The sequence below is a fragment of the Cynocephalus volans genome, chromosome 1 (genome assembly GCF_027409185.1).
Source record: "Cynocephalus volans isolate mCynVol1 chromosome 1, mCynVol1.pri, whole genome shotgun sequence".
Taxonomy (NCBI): Eukaryota; Metazoa; Chordata; class Mammalia; order Dermoptera; family Cynocephalidae; genus Cynocephalus; species Cynocephalus volans.
This window is the reverse complement of record NC_084460.1, coordinates 237,261,059-237,277,913: the sequence shown is the minus strand read 5'-3', so window position 1 is coordinate 237,277,913 and position 16,855 is coordinate 237,261,059. Positions and strand designations below refer to the sequence as shown.

The window sequence follows — 16,855 nt, the reverse complement described above, 5'->3', positions numbered from 1 at the left end:
GAGTCAAAGGCCAGCTTCCCCAGCTGTGCACAGGAACCCAGCCACTCCACCCTCCTGCAGCCAGCAGCAGGAGGGGCTCGGAGCCAGGCAGAAAGATAGTCAAGAGCTTGGGTTCAAATGCTGCTGTCACTTATCACAAGTTGTGACTTAAGACAAGTTAGGAAACCTCCATGCCCATCTGTTTCCTCTTCAGTTGTAAGAATTAAATGAAGTAACACAGATAAAGCACTTAGAGACATACCCTGTAATTACTGTTGTTGCTACTGCTAGCAGTAGTATGAGGGTACTTCAAAAAGTTTGTAGAAAAATAGAATTAAAATGCAATATGAATCTTTTCATGAACTTTTTGAAGTACCCTTGCATAGTAGTAGCAGCAGCAGTGGTTATCCTAGTGATTATTATATGAGTGCTGCTAGCAGTAGTATAGCAGTAGCAGTAGTAGCAGATTGATTCTGCATGTGCCAAACTCCGGGACAGTCAAGCTAATCTTAATGTCTTTATTGTTTCGGCAACCCTTTAACCAGAAAAACATTATAAGGCCAATTATATATGAATCAAATTATCATATCACTTTTCTAACCCACTTTGTGTCTATATGCTGCCTTACTCATTTCAAAACAATTTCTGCTTTGTAGAAATTCAGTAAAAAGTAATGTTAGTTTTTAAAATCATAACAATGAAAAAATTGGGGAGGCCTTACAGAACAAAAACTATTCCAGGCATTTCAAAGTGCCAGAGAGCTATTTAGCTTTCAAACTCCCACGGAAGAATATTTCTGAGAAACTTCTGAGTTCTCACGGATGGCCCAAATGACAGTGAGCACTATGTACACATTGACAAAAACATGTGAGAATGATGTCTCTCTCTTTTCACTTCAGATTTTCCTCAGTGTCATAGTTGGAGCTTTAAACCTTGGCAGTGCATCTACTTGTCTGGAAGCCTTTGCAACTGGGCGAGCAGCAGCCACCAGCATTTTTGAGACAATAGACCGGGTATGTGAAAGCCAACAGTAAAGGCCATTAGCAGGTGGGGGTGGGGGGTTGGGTAGGGAGTGAGCCCCTGACGAATTTACCCTCAATGTTAAAAAATGCGAGGAGCTGTCACGATACCCTTACTTCAGTAAGATGTATTAAGTGCTATCATGAGCCAGAATGATTCTAAGAACTGGGAGAGCAACAGGGAAGAAGAACCAGTCAGGCCCCTGCTCTCTTCCTCATCCCGGGAGGCAGGCAGTTGGGAAGTGAGCACATTCAAAGGCCAGATCAGCTCGTGATAGGCACGATGAAGGAAATAAAATAGCGCTATGTGTTAGGGACCAGGCTCGGGAGAGGAGGGTTTAAATTGGGAGGCGGTGACAGAATCTCTGAGGAGGTGGCATTTGAGCTGAGAACCAGAGCAGAGTCAGTCACGCAAAGGGGGATGGGGTTGGAGGTGGTGGTGCCCGGGAAGTGAGAGTGGGGAGAGTGTTCACGGAAGAGAGACCTCCAGGGTGGGCAAGGGCTTGGTGCTCAAGAAGCTGGAAGAGTCCGGGGTGACTGACAGAGAGAGCGAGGGGCAGAGGCTGCCGGGAATGGAAGGGGCCGGGTCACTTTAAGCAGCAAGATTCTAAGACCAGGTTCATAAGATTGGATTACCTTCTAAATGGAAATTCACTACCAGCTTGTAAAAGGCCTTGGTAGCCTGGCTAGGATTTTACTGGTTAATCTGCTGAAACACATCGGACAAGCTAGGGAAGGGACAGAACAGAAGGGGAAGCTGGCAGGATGCTGTCCTTTCCCACTGAAAACACGCCCTGGGCTAAGAGTCAGAAGCCCTGGAAATGCAGAGGTGCTTCGTGGGGTCCCTGAACCGTGAGTATTTTTTGGCCAAACAACGAGGCTGTGACCTGCCTGAGGAAACTGCTCATCACTTCTTCTGTTTCCTATTGTGAGGTTTCATATACTGGGGCACAGGCAGATTGTTGAAAACCCCATAAAAATGTTGAGGTATTCAAAGTCTACCTCATTCTTAGGGTTGCTGTATCCTCAGATGAAATGACTCTAAAAGGGCCCTGAAACTATGACCCAAAATTAAGTCATTTAAAAGTTATTTTTATTACCCTTATTAGACACCCAAGAAGAAGAAAGGAGATTACACTACACCCCTAAATAGAGCTGCAGTGCTGGGTTTCTATCACTAGTAGTGGAAGAGGGAAGAAGCTGACCCCTTGGAGGTAGCCTTCCCCCTAGCGGTGAAGTTCTACATTAGGCTTGCTATTAGCAACGACAGAGGTGCAATTCAGGGTATCAATTGAAAGATGGTAGTATTTGAAGATATCACTTAAGAATGCTCGGTTTGAATTATCACCTATGGTGGATACTCAGCTGTAGATTACCTCTGGACCCCAGCTTGGTTGACTAGTGGCACGGCCCTAGGCAAGAAACCGAGTCTCTCTGAGACGCCGCCGCTTCCTCAACTGAAAAATGGGCATATCACCTGTCTAGTTAGGTTATGGTGACTATTACATAAATGAAAAAAGCACATTAAAACACCTTGTAGGGCTGGTGGTTAGCTCAGTTGGTTAGAGCATAGTGCTAACACCAAGATCCAGCATTCGATCCCTGTACAGGCCAGCTGCCAAAAAGCAAAACAAAAGCACCTTATAAATTGTCTCCCATAATAATATCTAAATAATATAATAATATAGAATAGTAATATATAGTTGTTATAATATATTATACATCACTTACATATTAATACTATATATTATATATTAATAAACTACATATATACGATATTACTATGTAATAACTCAATAAATAATAATGGTAATTAAATAAATTAATGAATAAAACACGGTATTATTAAATTGATTTATAATATCAACAATATTATTAATAAATAGTAACATAATAATATTTTATAGCAGTATCTCAGTAAGGAATAATTATTATTATCACTATTATTAGTAAATATTTAATGTGGTAGTGACTTATCGTTAGTATATCGCTGCATTATTTTGCCTGGTTGTTGTTCTGTTTTATGAGTAAATTCAAACTAAGATGGACAGTAAATGCATATAACACGCGTTGTGGCTATATCCCTTTTATATTCTACTCCAGAAACCCATCATTGACTGCTTGTCAGAAGATGGTTACAAGTTGGATCGAATCAAGGGTGAAATTGAATTCCATAATGTGACCTTCCACTATCCTTCCAGACCAGAGGTGAAGGTAAATACCAGTCTTTGCCCTGGAAACAATGGACGTTTTCTTTGATGACTCATTTCCAGAGGCACCAAATTGCTTGTGTTCTGAAGAGTGACTCTGTTTCCAGGAACAGGGAACAGGAGCATGTTTCTTTGGAAGTGTCCTTGAGTGTTATGACATCTCAGGTGACACACCACATTCCTTTGTGATAACTGTACTGTGCAAATCCCTCTGGTTGGAACACAGTCTGCAGCACATTCAGGTTAAGTGAACTGTGTGATGCTCTGTTGAAATAAGTGACAGGTCCTGTCCTTCTAAGCACATGTAAGATAAACTGTAAGGCAATCAGAACAATCAAGAAGTGCAACTTCATCATCACCTCCTTAGAGAGTGCACAAGGTGGAGCACGCTGAGTGGTTAGGGTGTGAAGTGATAAAGGAAAGCTGCTGTCTGTAATTTTTAACTTCCCATCTGCAAATTCATCAGGGTTACTGGATCAGTCTATAGGCAGGTATCCTTGTGACATTAAGCTTGTGTGACTTGTACTAGGAAATTACCCAGAGCACATGGTGAAAAAAGTTTACAGTTTTCCTGCGTCTTTGGAGCAAGTATCTTTAATGGCAATTTACTCTACAGGAAAATTAGTGTCTACTCCCCCTCATTAAATTGGCTTTAAAATGAGACCCATTCCTCATTTTCAACAGAGCATCTTTAGCCTCCTTTTCTTAATAATATTTCTGTTATCCCCACAGAACTAAAATCCCATCTTGTTAGCATAATTTAATTCTGATCGCACATACCTATAATACAGATATATATACACAGAGAGAGAGAGAGGAGATAGGTATATATAATGTGGGTAAATATATTTATATTGTATAATATTTATAGTAATTTACCTATATTATATATATGAGTATAAACAGCTATTACATAGTCATGTAAATATATAATAGGTAAATATAAAATATGCCTATTATAGATAATATAAATATATTACATATATTTATTTGCATTATATATAAATATAAAACATAAGTAAATATATATATTCTGATCACATATTTGAAGTATATATTTTCTTATTGTATATTACATATGTACCTTAACATCAAATTTTATCATGAATGTAAAAGTGCTTCATAATATAAATCACAAGGTAGTACTCGCGCAGTAAATATTTTTGAATGGATGGCTAAAACTTTCGTTATAGAACCTATTCAGAATCAGTTCATGGTAGCTACTCTGCAAGCATTGGTCAAATTGAAACACATTTACTTCATTTCTGTTTTATCTTGTATTCGCAAGGCCAGTAGTTTTTTTTAAGTGAAATTTTCTTACTTATACCCATGAATATTCTTCATTCAAAGCACAAGTATGTATTTAGCCCTGCTGGGCTCCACATTGTACTGGGGCCATAACAATAAAAAAGCACATTAGATGCCTGTCTGCCCTGGTGAGTTTATAGTCCAACATGGACCAGTAAGTGGAAATGTATTTGCAAGCTTGACTCTCCAGTGAGAGACATGAGATTTTGTCATATAGAGGACTCTAAACCATCTTTACATAATCAGTACAAAATCACCTCCTGATTGTGAAAATATCCAACAGATAGTTATGAATGATTTTCTTGTCCTTCCCTCTCAAGACTTACCAGCATTCATTCCCAACCTTTGACCATGCTTTAGACCTAACAAACACACCACAAACATTTATTAGGAAAATTTATTCAAATAATACATTCACATGCCATACAAGTGTACAATAGCTAAAAATCTTCAAGCTGGTTTATTGTTAATTGTTGATCAGTAAATTAGTATTGTATTTCTAACAATGGTTTTTTTTACTAATAGGGACAGTCTCCTTGAGGTATCCTAGTACATCAGAAGTGTTTTAAATTAGATTTTGGAACATAATTTTAAAAGTTTTCTTAACTTATTTACTTCACCAGTGTTAACACATAATTTTATTTGTTGGTTGCAGCTATTAAGTAAGGTGCAAAATGCTAAAACCTCGTCCTAGGTACTGGTTCCTTTTGCTGGTTATTGATGGATATCAATAGATATTGCTTTGGGGGCATAGGTAAACACACGTGCGTGCACACACACACACACACAGTGTCTTCACAAAGCATCCACACTTGTAGCCTAATTGCTTGGTTTGGCACACAGTGACAATCTGAACTTTGTTTTCTTTCCTCTCCAGATTTTAAATAACCTCAACATGGTGATTAAACCAGGGGAAATGACGGCTCTGGTAGGGTCCAGTGGAGCTGGGAAAAGTACAGCACTGCAGCTCATTCAGCGATTCTACGACCCCTGTGAAGGCATGGTGTGTATCTTCCAGAAACTTCTCAGTACATAGGGACAGGAGTGTGCAAATGACAATGTACTGATCAAACAGGCCTAGCATACACTGAAACTGTCCTGGCACACTCATACATGTAATGGTTTTTGACTGAATTGATGGGACAAACTCCACACATGGTGACAGTATTCAGTGAATAACCAGTCAATTCCACTTGCTGAGTAATGTAACTGAATGAGTAGATACATTCGAAATGGTATTGCTGCCTCTTCAGTGAACTATGTATTCTCCTTCTTTCTTTGTATCCTAACAAAATCATTGTTGTTTCCTTAAGTTCTTCAAATGCTAAAAATAGGAAAGCTAACACAGCTAGAAATTAACAAAGAACAAACTTTGATTACTGCTTTGAGAAGTTCGGTTAAAAAATTTTTTTTAAGTATGATTTCACAAACAATTTAGTCTTTTTCCTTGTGTTTATTATACTATAAATATAGAATGAAACTAACAAAATAAATAATAGTAACAACTGCCACTTATTTGTTGCATATTATGTTAGGCACTTTATGGAAATAATTCATTATTTTTACAACGACCTCCAAAGGTACATATACCCACTTTACAAATGAGGAAGCAGAGAGTCAGAGGGATGGAGACCTGCCTCAGGTCATTCAGCCAGTAAGTGACTGAGCCAGGATTTGAACCCAGGGGTGCTGGGTGCCAAAGCCCATGCTCTTTTCACTCTGTCTCACACTCATTTTTTTCAGCATCTCCTTGATGCTTTGAGATGGAATTGTTTGTGTATTAAATGGCTTCAATGCAATGAGTTCTCTGTCATGCATATAATGTTATACTAACATGGCAAATATAATGGAATTTTCCTTTGTCGGAGATATTTCATTCTCTAATTGGGTATTGTGAGCTATATAACACCATAACAACATTCTGAATATGTAGAAATCATGGTTTCTTGATGTAAGATTTTTACATTTTTGCTAATAATGATTTTTATTTGCTCCCACTTACAGCTTCAATTGCTTTTGAACAGCAAAGTCTTATTTGATGAATCTGGTTAGAAAGTCAGATTTACTATAAAGCATATATACACGATAAGTATCATTGCTTATTTTAATTGCATCTTTTGAAGTGCATTTTTGGTCACAAGTCAAAAGATAATAAAAATATTCAAAATATGGTGAATAACTGACTCTAATCTTCACTGAGGAATTAAAAAATTATTTTTTCCTGTGCCAACGGTGTTAAATTAAGTATCCTTTATATCATTTGTGTTTCTACAATGAATTGACCTGCAGCTGTACTTGATTTTAATTGCATATTGCTATTCTTATATTTAAAAAAACCACATTTCAAGAGGAATTCCTTCTGTTACAGTCCTGTCAGTCTCTATTTTTTTCCCCATTGGTCAAGTACATGATTCGGAACCCTGAAAGATTCCAAGAGATGTGATGTTTTGCTTATGCCCTCTAGGTGACTCTTGATGGCCATGACATTCGCTCTCTTAACATTAAGTGGCTCCGAGGTCAGATTGGGATAGTGGAGCAAGAGCCAGCTCTGTTCTCTACCACCATTGCAGAAAACATTCGCTATGGCAGAGATGATGCAACAATGGAAGACATAGTACGAGCTGCTAAGGTGGCCAATGCCTACAACTTCATCATGGACCTGCCACAGGTACCCTAACTTAGGTTCCCTGGGGAAACCCAAAAGTTATAGATGGGAAAAAAAGTTATACAATAATACACATTTCTTATCATTGGAATCCTGAATCATTAAATTCTTAATGTCATGTTTTAGTTTCATGCCTGGAAATGTACCATGAATTGTCCCTTTTGTCTGAAAACATGTCATTTATACACTCAAAATCTACCAAACTGGGGAGATTTTTAAAAAATGCTTTCTTTGTTATTAGTATATTAAAAATCTACCAAACTATGGAACTTTTTAAAATCTCCCTTTGATATAGATGCAATTTCTTTATTCCATCTTTAAGCATTTGTTTAAGCAAATTCTAAGTTGGTCATGTGGCAGTAACTTGCACAATGTTCTCTTGATGTCCACCATTGTCATTGTTTTTTAGTTTTCTTGTGCTTAAGCCGCTAATATTATGTCCTCAGGACTCCCTCACACATTCAAAAATAATTCCTCATATATTATAAACAACAACTCCAAAAACCAACTCCATATGATTATACTTACATGGATTTTGCTACTGATTGGTCTGCTAAATCAAAGAAGAGTTATTGTTAATAGTTAACATGTATGTGGTACTTACTACATACCAGGCACTGTTCGAAGCACTTTATATCTGTTAACTCACTTGACCTTCACAACCACCCTGTCAGGCAGCTACTATTATTATCTGCATCTACAGATAGAGATCCACGGTTCTGGGAGGTCGAGTAATTTGCTCAAGGTTGTACAGCAAATAAACAGGAAAGACAAGATTCATATGCAGGTGGTCTTTCTCCAGAGTCAGTGATCTTGAACACTTTCTTTCAGCCTTCCGAATTACCTTATGAATAGGATTGCAGCTGTGAATATGATATTGTCTAGTGGGCTAAGAGTCTAAAGCTTTAGAACCAGACTGCCTTCATACAAATCTTAGCTTCTCCACTTACAAGCTTTATGAACTTCTGCAGTTACTTTATCCTTTTATGCCCCAGATTTTCCTTACTCATCAGTTGAGGACAACAGCAGTACCTGCCTCATGGGGTGTCTGTGAGGACTAAATGATATGATGTGTGTAAAAAACTCAGCATCACGCTATATTTGTAGTAGGTGCTTAACTCATTTTTGCTAATAATAAGCAAGATAAGTGTCTGACCACTAACATCTCATTGTTAGATTCCAATGTAAAGCTAGGCGTGTGAGATAACTATTTACTCAGTAACTATTTACTGTCAATGATGATGATTATAAAGATAGTTTGACCTTTCATTCACAATAAAAAGACATTAGCATGATGTGTTCATATGCTGTCTAACTAGAGAACAGAGACAAGGATTTGATATGTACTTTAATCTTCTAACATAGATTTTCAGGACCCTGATCAATTTTTACTTTGGTTGAAAAGTTTTCTTTGAAGTTGAGCTAGAGAAGAACATGTACACAGCCCCATGAGCCTGGGAATAAAAGCATAAATAAATTTCTTTATCTCACATGCAGATAGTGATTAGACAATAACCTGTTTAGGGAAGGGGTATTTCTTTTAGTGAAAGTTGGACGTGTGAAAATTCATGTGTGAGGAGGAAACTAGGAGGGACCTCATACTTGGACCACTGTCAGGAGTCATCAAATTCTTCTTCCCCCATGACCGGTGTCACCTTCGTCCTAGCAATTTGACACCCTTGTTGGAGAAGGAGGTGGCCAGATGAGTGGTGGCCAGAAACAAAGAGTAGCCATTGCTAGAGCCCTCGTCCGAAATCCCAAGATCCTGCTTTTGGACATGGCCACATCAGCGCTGGACAATGAGAGTGAAGCCATGGTGCAAGAGGCACTGAGTAAGGTCTGTGGAAAACCTGGGTTCATTCTATAGGTTTGTGTGGAAACGCTTGTGCTGCTGCAGCGAAGGCAGCTCATGGGGGTTGGGGTCAGGTGATACCACATAGGTCCATGTATCCAGTCTCATTACTTAGAAAATATTGGCTGACTACAGTTTTCCTCACAGTTGAGCAAAAGACAGTTATGGTTTGCTCCCCAAAGCTGCACATGTAAAATTTAAAGTCTTAAGACTAACTTGTAATATGTGATTTTAAATATTTCCTTCTTTTCTTTTTAGCTGTTGATTAATAGCAGAGGCCAGACCAATGTGTGATGGGGTTTATGGTGGCAAGAAAGTGTTTTGGCCCTTTCTAATGTCTGCACGGCCTGTTTAAGGATAGTTCCAGGGACCAAGGCTCTGACTGACTTGTGGATTTGGAGACAATCCAAAGGTCAATGTCAGCTGTGTCTTACAGTCTCACTAATGGTGTACATTCTTACAGATTCAGCACAGGCATACAATTGTCTCAATTGCTCATCGCCTGTCCTCGCTCAAAGCTGCAGACATCATCATTGGTTTTGAACACGGCGCAGCAGTGGAAAGAGGCACGCACGAAGAACTGTGGGAAAGGAAAGGCGTTTACTTCACTCTAGTGACTTTGCAGAGTCAGGGAGATCAAGCCCTTAATGAAGAGAAAGCAAAGGGCAAGTGCCTTTTCCTTTCTGCTTGTGCGTTCTCTTAAACAGTTAACACATACAGGGCTTGATGACTTTCTGTGCGTTTTAGTACATACTGTCTGATTTGTTCTCCCACAGCCCTGGCAGGCATTTGATGGTGGAGAAAGGAAACAACTGAAGCTCAGGAGGTCACATTGTTTGATCAAATCATAGACTAAACCTATGGTCTTCTACCCTTCAATTCCATCCCCTTTTCTTTACCCTTTGCAAATAGCAGAGGCTTCCTAGAGGGTCCTGCACACAGTAGGAGCTCCATTCTTATTGGTTGAGTGAATTAATCAATGACTAACAAGTATTACACTTATTTTCAAATGTAGATAGATACTTCAGGCACTAGTATACCTTCTCCTTATCTGAATGTCCAGATATGGTTGTTACCCCAACCTAAATTAATTGCCCACTTTAAACTTTTTCCACCTTTTCACATTTGAATTTGTGAGTTCCGTTAGGTATAATTGCTGTATGCATTTAACACATGAGTTATTCTGAATAGTCTTTTGATAGTTTTGGTGGTTCTGTCTTTTTTTTTTTTTTTTTTTTTTTTTGCCACTTCTACTGGACTTGTTTTACGCTTTTTATGATTCATGCTAAAAGATACCTATTTCTGTAGAGGTAATAGGCTATCACACGGTTCAAATGACCCAATCTTGCTGAATATTTAGAAATTTTTTGTTAGAATGTACTGGACAAGTTCCAAGTTTTATTTACTGAAATGAAGTTAATAGAATGTTTTGGCATCAGACATAGTAATTATATTCTAGGCAAATATAATATATAATTGTATTTAGAGATGGTTCTTATTGTATACACTAAAGAATCACTCGTGTTGTCTTGAATAGGAAAAGATACAACTGAAGGTGACGTACTTGAGAGGACCTTTATCAGAGGGAGCTACCGGGAGAGTTTAAGGTAAGCTCAAGCCATGGGGCAGATTTTAAAGTTTTCAGATATTCTTAGGAGCCTTCTGTAGCTGTGATCCTTAGGCAAAATCTCAGGTCCAACAAGGACAGTCTTATGTATACAGACTCCCAGGTCTCATGTAGCATAAATGTGGAAATGAATCCTTGGTTGCTATATTGACACTTGTCTCCAATTCATGGTTTTTTGTTTGTTTCACTTTTGCTTCTCGTCTTATTGGGGGTAATAATGGAGATACTCTGTGGTTAAAACATTGTTTATCAAGTTTAGAAAGGAGGTTTTAAAAAATCTGTGTTTAGTTCCCACCCCCTCCCCAAGTTAACTGCGGTGTGAAACACTGTCTTATATGGAGGTCAGATTCATGCCTTTAACACCATTCTTTAACCTACTGAGCTGCAATTGAATTACAAACACTTCTTCTCCCAGAGTAATCCATCTGAAGTCAAGTCATTCCTTAAAATGTAGTTTTTACTTTTTACAAAGAATTTTTCTAAACATGAGCTATTAATTTTTCTCTGGATTAATATATAGGTATTTTTTGATTATGCTAAATAGCAGGAACTTAAATTTTAGTCTTTCATCCTGGTTTAAGCATTTCAATTAAAAAGCTCCTCTAATGTCAAAAGTCTGTTTATTAAGAAGAATTCTGCCCAGTAGTAGTTATCTAAATGGATGAAAATGTTATTCAAGAATTTTTTTCTTAATTTAGGAGACTTAGTAGGTAATGAAATGACAGCAATTTTTCTACATTACTCTTACTATTTCTAGGACATTTAACCCAAGTCTGTGCTCTGAGCAAAGACTCAATCATAGGACTTGTTCATTCAAGATGGGAAATTGGTTATTGAAAAGTTGTTAAAGGGGCTTAAAATAAAACATTCAGATAACAACTCCAAGTAGTTATTTGAAAATGTATCTATCTAGGCCTGAGTGCATCATCTCTTTATCAATCTAATTTTAAGACTTGGTTTTTAAATTTTTTTCTTGAGAGAAATTCTATTCAAAACATTTTAAGAAATGCTAGTTTTATTGAATTTGGAAAATAATAACATAATAGGTTCAAGTTACTCTGTTAAGATAAAAACTGTAAACATTACCAAAATTATTTGGCAGTATTTATGGACATCTGGCAGTATGTTTAATCATGCTTTTCTGATTGGGATAAAAAATTAAAATCATAAGATTTGTTAGAATTATAAGCTAAAGATACCAACTAACTTATTAAACACAAAGAATGACTAGGTATCTCTTTTGGTCCCTAGGTTAAAGGTTGCAAAGTGGAGGTGTATCTTGTAGTCATAATACACATAATAAATATTTTCTTAACTCTTAAAATTAACAAAATTCTATCTGTTCTAAGCAGTTTACTTACAGTTTATTTTTAGGACCAGATAATCATTTTAAATATAACCATTTCTTATTTGGCAATATTTTCTTACAAATTCTACATTTTGGTGAGTAGGATGAGAAATCCAGAAATATAATCTACACACAGAAAGTAGCTATTAACCTCCTGCTGAGACAGTTTATAAATCTGAATAAGAAGGTCCACTAAAAATATCTCTTTATATATGCTGACAGATTTTTTCTTTCTCTTTTTGCTAAAAGATGACTAAATGAAATGTTAATTTGTGTCTTGTTTCTTTGGCTTCGGTCTTTCTGATGATTAAGTCCCCCTTAGGAATATATTTTAGGTTCAAGACAATTTAATGGGTAATAGCAATTAATTTTCAAAATAATAATGTTGAGAAAGAGAATTTATTCCCCCAATCAGCTGGTTTTTTTTGCAGTAAGAAGTGGTATACAGTTTCTGAGAAGGGAAGGGGCGGGTGTCGCAGGTTTAGGTCCATGACTTTAAGTTCCCCTGACATGCACCTTGCTTTTTCCAGGTGACAAAAGTCTATTCTGCATACCTTCTGGAGAAGACATCTTACCTCCATTACCCAAACCAAAGAAATGACTATTGCTGTAGGGTTTCAGGCCAAGTGGGAGGGAATGGGGGTGTCCCAGAGGCCAGTTTGGTGCAGGGAGTGGGGATGAGGAGTGGTTTCGTGCCTGGTCATAATGAGACTTGGCAAAAGTTTGAATGTGTGAGAGCAAGGAAGAGGGAGGGTTTGAGGTCAATACATGGTGTCAAACCTGGTGACAAAGAGGATGGCAGTGCCATTAACAGAACGTGGGGACAAATTAGAGTAATTTAATTGATGTGTGACTGCCTTCTCAGGAAGGCTAGATGAGCGCCAAGTAGGCAGACACCACTTTGATATTTGTTTCAGTCTTAATTCACCTGGATACAAAATGATAGAGACATGTGATAAATAAACTGTTCTAGACTAGAACAGTTGATACAAGTCTCCTCATCTCTAACATCTCTCTCTTTACACCACATTACTCCAGACTAAGCTTTCTAACACACAGCTTTGATAACAGAACCTCCTCCCAAGTCTTCAGCATAGCCTCTGTCATTTAAGACCCTTTATTTGCAAATGATTGAAAATCTAACCCCCTGGTGTAACCTTTATTTATTTATTTATTTATTCTGAATCATAATTGATTATACATATTTTGGGGGTTCAGTGTTGATGTATGTTGATCAGATCAATATTATTAGCATATACATTATTACAAATCGTACTTATTCTTTATGCCTATTATCCAGTCTCTTCTCATCCCTTTTCCCTTCCCCCTCCCACCTCTGATAACCCTAGATTTCTTCTCTCCTTCTGAAAGAGTAACAGTTATTCATTCTGTTGATTTGTTGCCTAGACGATCTGTCCAGTGCTGAGAGGTGTGTTCAGGTCCCCCACTATTAGTGTAGAGTAGACGCTTCTTCTGTAACTTTGGCTTTGTGGAGAGAGATATCTTCTTCTTTTTTTTGGTCTCCACTGGTAACTCTCCTTGTGTCAGCGCACTCAAGTGGCTGGTGGGCCATCTGCACAGTGGTTGTGGCATCTAGCTGTTTTTGCAGCAGCCGTGGCTATTGTGCTGGCTGTGGTGGGCTGCCCACATGGAAGTGGTGCTTTTGGTGTGCTCCTTGCGTGGTTGCAGGAGGAAAGGTTGGTCCCTGGATCCATGCCTCAGCACACTGGGTGGCCACCATGGCAGTGGCAGTGTGCCTGGATGCAGGAGGAGGGGTTGGTCCCTGGCTACATGCCTCAGGACTCCAGGCAGGCCCCATGGCACTGGTGACGTGCCTGGTTGCAGGAGGAGGGGTCAGTCCCCAGCTCCATCTGTTTTTACATTCTGAGATGTTGTTGGGGAGCAGTTGGGTGGGAGGGGGAGAGGAGAAGGGGGAAGGAAATAGGGTGGGAGAAGGAGGAAGGATGGGGGGCATGATTGAGGCCTGTGATACTCCCCTCATTCTTGCAGGGGAGACCAGGGGGCTTCCAGTGGTGGCTTGGTTGTTGCTGGGCTGAATGCACATGTCACGGGTGTGTGGCCAAAGCCCTCAGCCCCCCACTGGTGTTTCCTGAAGCAGCTTGGTGGTTGTCACTGGGCTAGTTACAGTTGTCGGGGGGGTGTGGCCAAGGCCCTGGAGGAGGGCCTACCCCCCACCTGGTTCGAGAGCCCAGGGTGCTTCCCATCGTGTCTTGGTGGTTGTTGCTGGGCTGGTTGTGGGTGTCAGGGGGCATGACCAAGGCCCCTGACCCTCCCACCTCCCTGGCTTGGAGGCCCAGGGGGCTTCTGTTCCTTCTAGGTTTTATAGGTGTTCATTGGTGAAGTGAGACCTTTAGTAGTTAATATCAAACTTTGTCTCTGGTTTGTGGGTATTTTGTTTTTTCTCTCAGTTCTGTGTTGGATTATTCACTGTTTCCATTACTTAAACTCTGCACTGGAACTAATTTGTTGTCCTTTGCATACTTTTAAAATGGGGAAACTTCCTGTGGAAATGAGCACTTGAACTCTGGTTGAGCTAAACTGCTGCTTTGCTGCTAATTCCCTGGAGAAGGCTCTTTGTGGAGCTCAGGTTTTAATGGCTGATTTTTTAGGTACTTCTGGGTCTTGTGAGATCTAGTACACCTGGGTTGTGTGGAAACTTTGGTCTGGACCAGAGTGTTTTCAGCAAACTGCTCCCTCTGCTATTCTATATTCCTGACCAGTCTAGACAGAGTGGGCATATGCTAACTGGGGGGAAAATCAACTGTCCATGCTGTGCCCCAGTGTTCCCCTTGTGGGCCCATCTCCCCCACTGCCTGTGCTCCAAACACTTACCAAAGGATGGGCTGTGCGCCAGTCCCTTGCCATGACTCACCAGCCTCTGAGGGGCTCCTTTTTTCAGTTGTTGTGGCTCTCACTCCTATGTGGGTCCACAGAAACTCTATTAGTGGTCTTGCTGTCCTGGAGCCACCAAGGCCCTCTTCTCCCCTGCCGCCTGCAAGCAATTTCATCAGAAGGGCACAGTGGCAGCTTTTGCCGGCTCTTGCTCTGTGTGCTCAGCAGCTCCAGCCTAGAAGTGGCCGGGGCTCGAAATGGTTGGAGAGGATTTTTCTTTTTCTCATTGTGGCTTCTCCCATCTTCATGCACTCCATAGGTCTCTCCTCCTCTTCCCCTGAGCACTAGCAGCCCCAGCTTGGCTGTCATTGCTTTTTAATAGTTGTAAATTTGTTGGGCCGGCCCTTGGCTCACTTGGGAGAGTGTGGTGCTGATAACACCAAGGCCACGGGTTCAGATCCTATATAGGGATGGCCAGCTGGCTTACTGGCTGAGCATGGTGCTGACAACACCAAGCCAAGAGTTGAGATCCCCTTACCAGTCATCTTTAAAAAAAAAAAAAAAAGTTGTAAATTTGTTGATTTATGGAGGAGAGTGACATTGGGGACCATCTATTCTGTCATCTTGACTGGAAGCCCCTGGTTTAGCCTTTAAAGAGAAAGAATCGGTTTATGTAACTAAATATTCCAAAGCTGCTTCAGCTTCAGGTAAGGCTAGAGCTTCAACCATATGTCCTAGATAGACACAGTTTCTTTCTTCCTTTCTCAGCTCTACTTTTTCATTGTTTGCTTCATTTTTCAGGAAGCTTCTTTCCTTGAGGGTCTCGACATAATTGCAGCAACTCCCAGCACTATGTGCTTTCATGTTAACCTAGAAAAGAATGGGAGTCTCCTTCCCAAGAACCTCATGGGAGGGGTGGTGGTGGTGGTGGTGGAGAGCCTGAACCGATCACTTCCTATGCTTGTTACACACTAAGCATCTTTAACAAGCAACCCTGTTCTCTCCTGTCTCCAAGCTTCTGTTTATACTGTTCTCTTTCCTCTAGTCTACAAATATCTAAATCCTACCTTAGCCACCTCTTCCATGAAGACTTTCTTGGTAACACCCGCTATACTTTTTTTAAAAAATCTGAGTTTTCATCCTCTTTATTCAAACCTGCCTTTCAGCACTTACCACATTCTTTCTTAGACCAGGGTTAGGTACATGAGGGAGAAGTCTGTGATTGACAAGTCTTCGTGTTCCCCACAGCACCTGGCATTGGTTTGCATGCTGTAGTCCCCAATAAGCCTCTGGTGAATTAATAAATGAATAAATAAACACATTAAGCAAAATTATATTTCGACAAGAACTTTAATGCATCCCTAAGGGTAATATGTAGCCTGAAGAAAATCTTGCTAGGGGCCCTATTTCCTCCCATCATTTGTATCCAGGTAGCATCATGCTAAAGTAAACATCACGTGTAACAGAGACAGAGAGAGAGATCAAAACCACAGCCTAAACCAGAAGTGGGGTAAAGGTGATTGCCATGGTAGGAATTAGCAGAATCATGCAGGTTTAGAATGTTTTTGAGTCTTGGGCATTTTCTGGTGGACTGGTGGGGACAACTTTGCCCCCTTTCTCTTTCTCCCTCTCTGGGTGTACTCCGAATCTGGATCCAACAGTTACAAGAGCTTGGGGTCCAGAGCAATCAACCTGATTAGCTCTTCCCTGAGAATAGCTCTGTCGAACCTAAAATGCAAGCTCCCTTACTTGGTTGCCATGTGACCCACCAAACATTTCTGTTTATTTGATATATGTGATGTAAACTTGGACACCTTTTGGGCCCTGTTCCAATCTGCCCACAACCTACAGAATCTTTCATCTTTCTGTTTATTTACAGAGCTTCTATCCGGCAACGCTCCAAGTCTCAGCTTTCTCACCTGGTACATGAATCTCCATTAACTGTTGTAGATCACAGGTCTGCTTATGAAGAAGACAGAAAGGTCAGGCACCAA

General features: G+C 39.8%; 1 protein-coding gene across 3 annotated transcripts in view; it reads left to right on the top strand.

The window, feature by feature from the left end:
* Positions 1-16,855, top strand: part of ABCB11 (ATP binding cassette subfamily B member 11) — a 76,294-nt gene that overhangs the window by 30,703 nt on the left and 28,736 nt on the right. For 2 of the 3 annotated variants that reach the window (XM_063110941.1, XM_063110932.1), the window contains exons 10-17: positions 879-992; positions 3,102-3,212; positions 5,394-5,519; positions 6,981-7,184; positions 8,848-9,018; positions 9,497-9,698; positions 10,577-10,640; positions 16,741-16,843. In XM_063110941.1, the coding sequence (XP_062967011.1) occupies positions 879-992; positions 3,102-3,212; positions 5,394-5,519; positions 6,981-7,184; positions 8,848-9,018; positions 9,497-9,698; positions 10,577-10,640; positions 16,741-16,843 (1,095 nt within the window). Of the gene's footprint in view, positions 1-878; positions 993-3,101; positions 3,213-5,393; positions 5,520-6,980; positions 7,185-8,847; positions 9,019-9,496; positions 9,699-10,570; positions 10,641-16,740; positions 16,844-16,855 lie in introns of all 3 variants that reach the window. The other variant, XM_063110922.1, reaches the window with a different exon arrangement.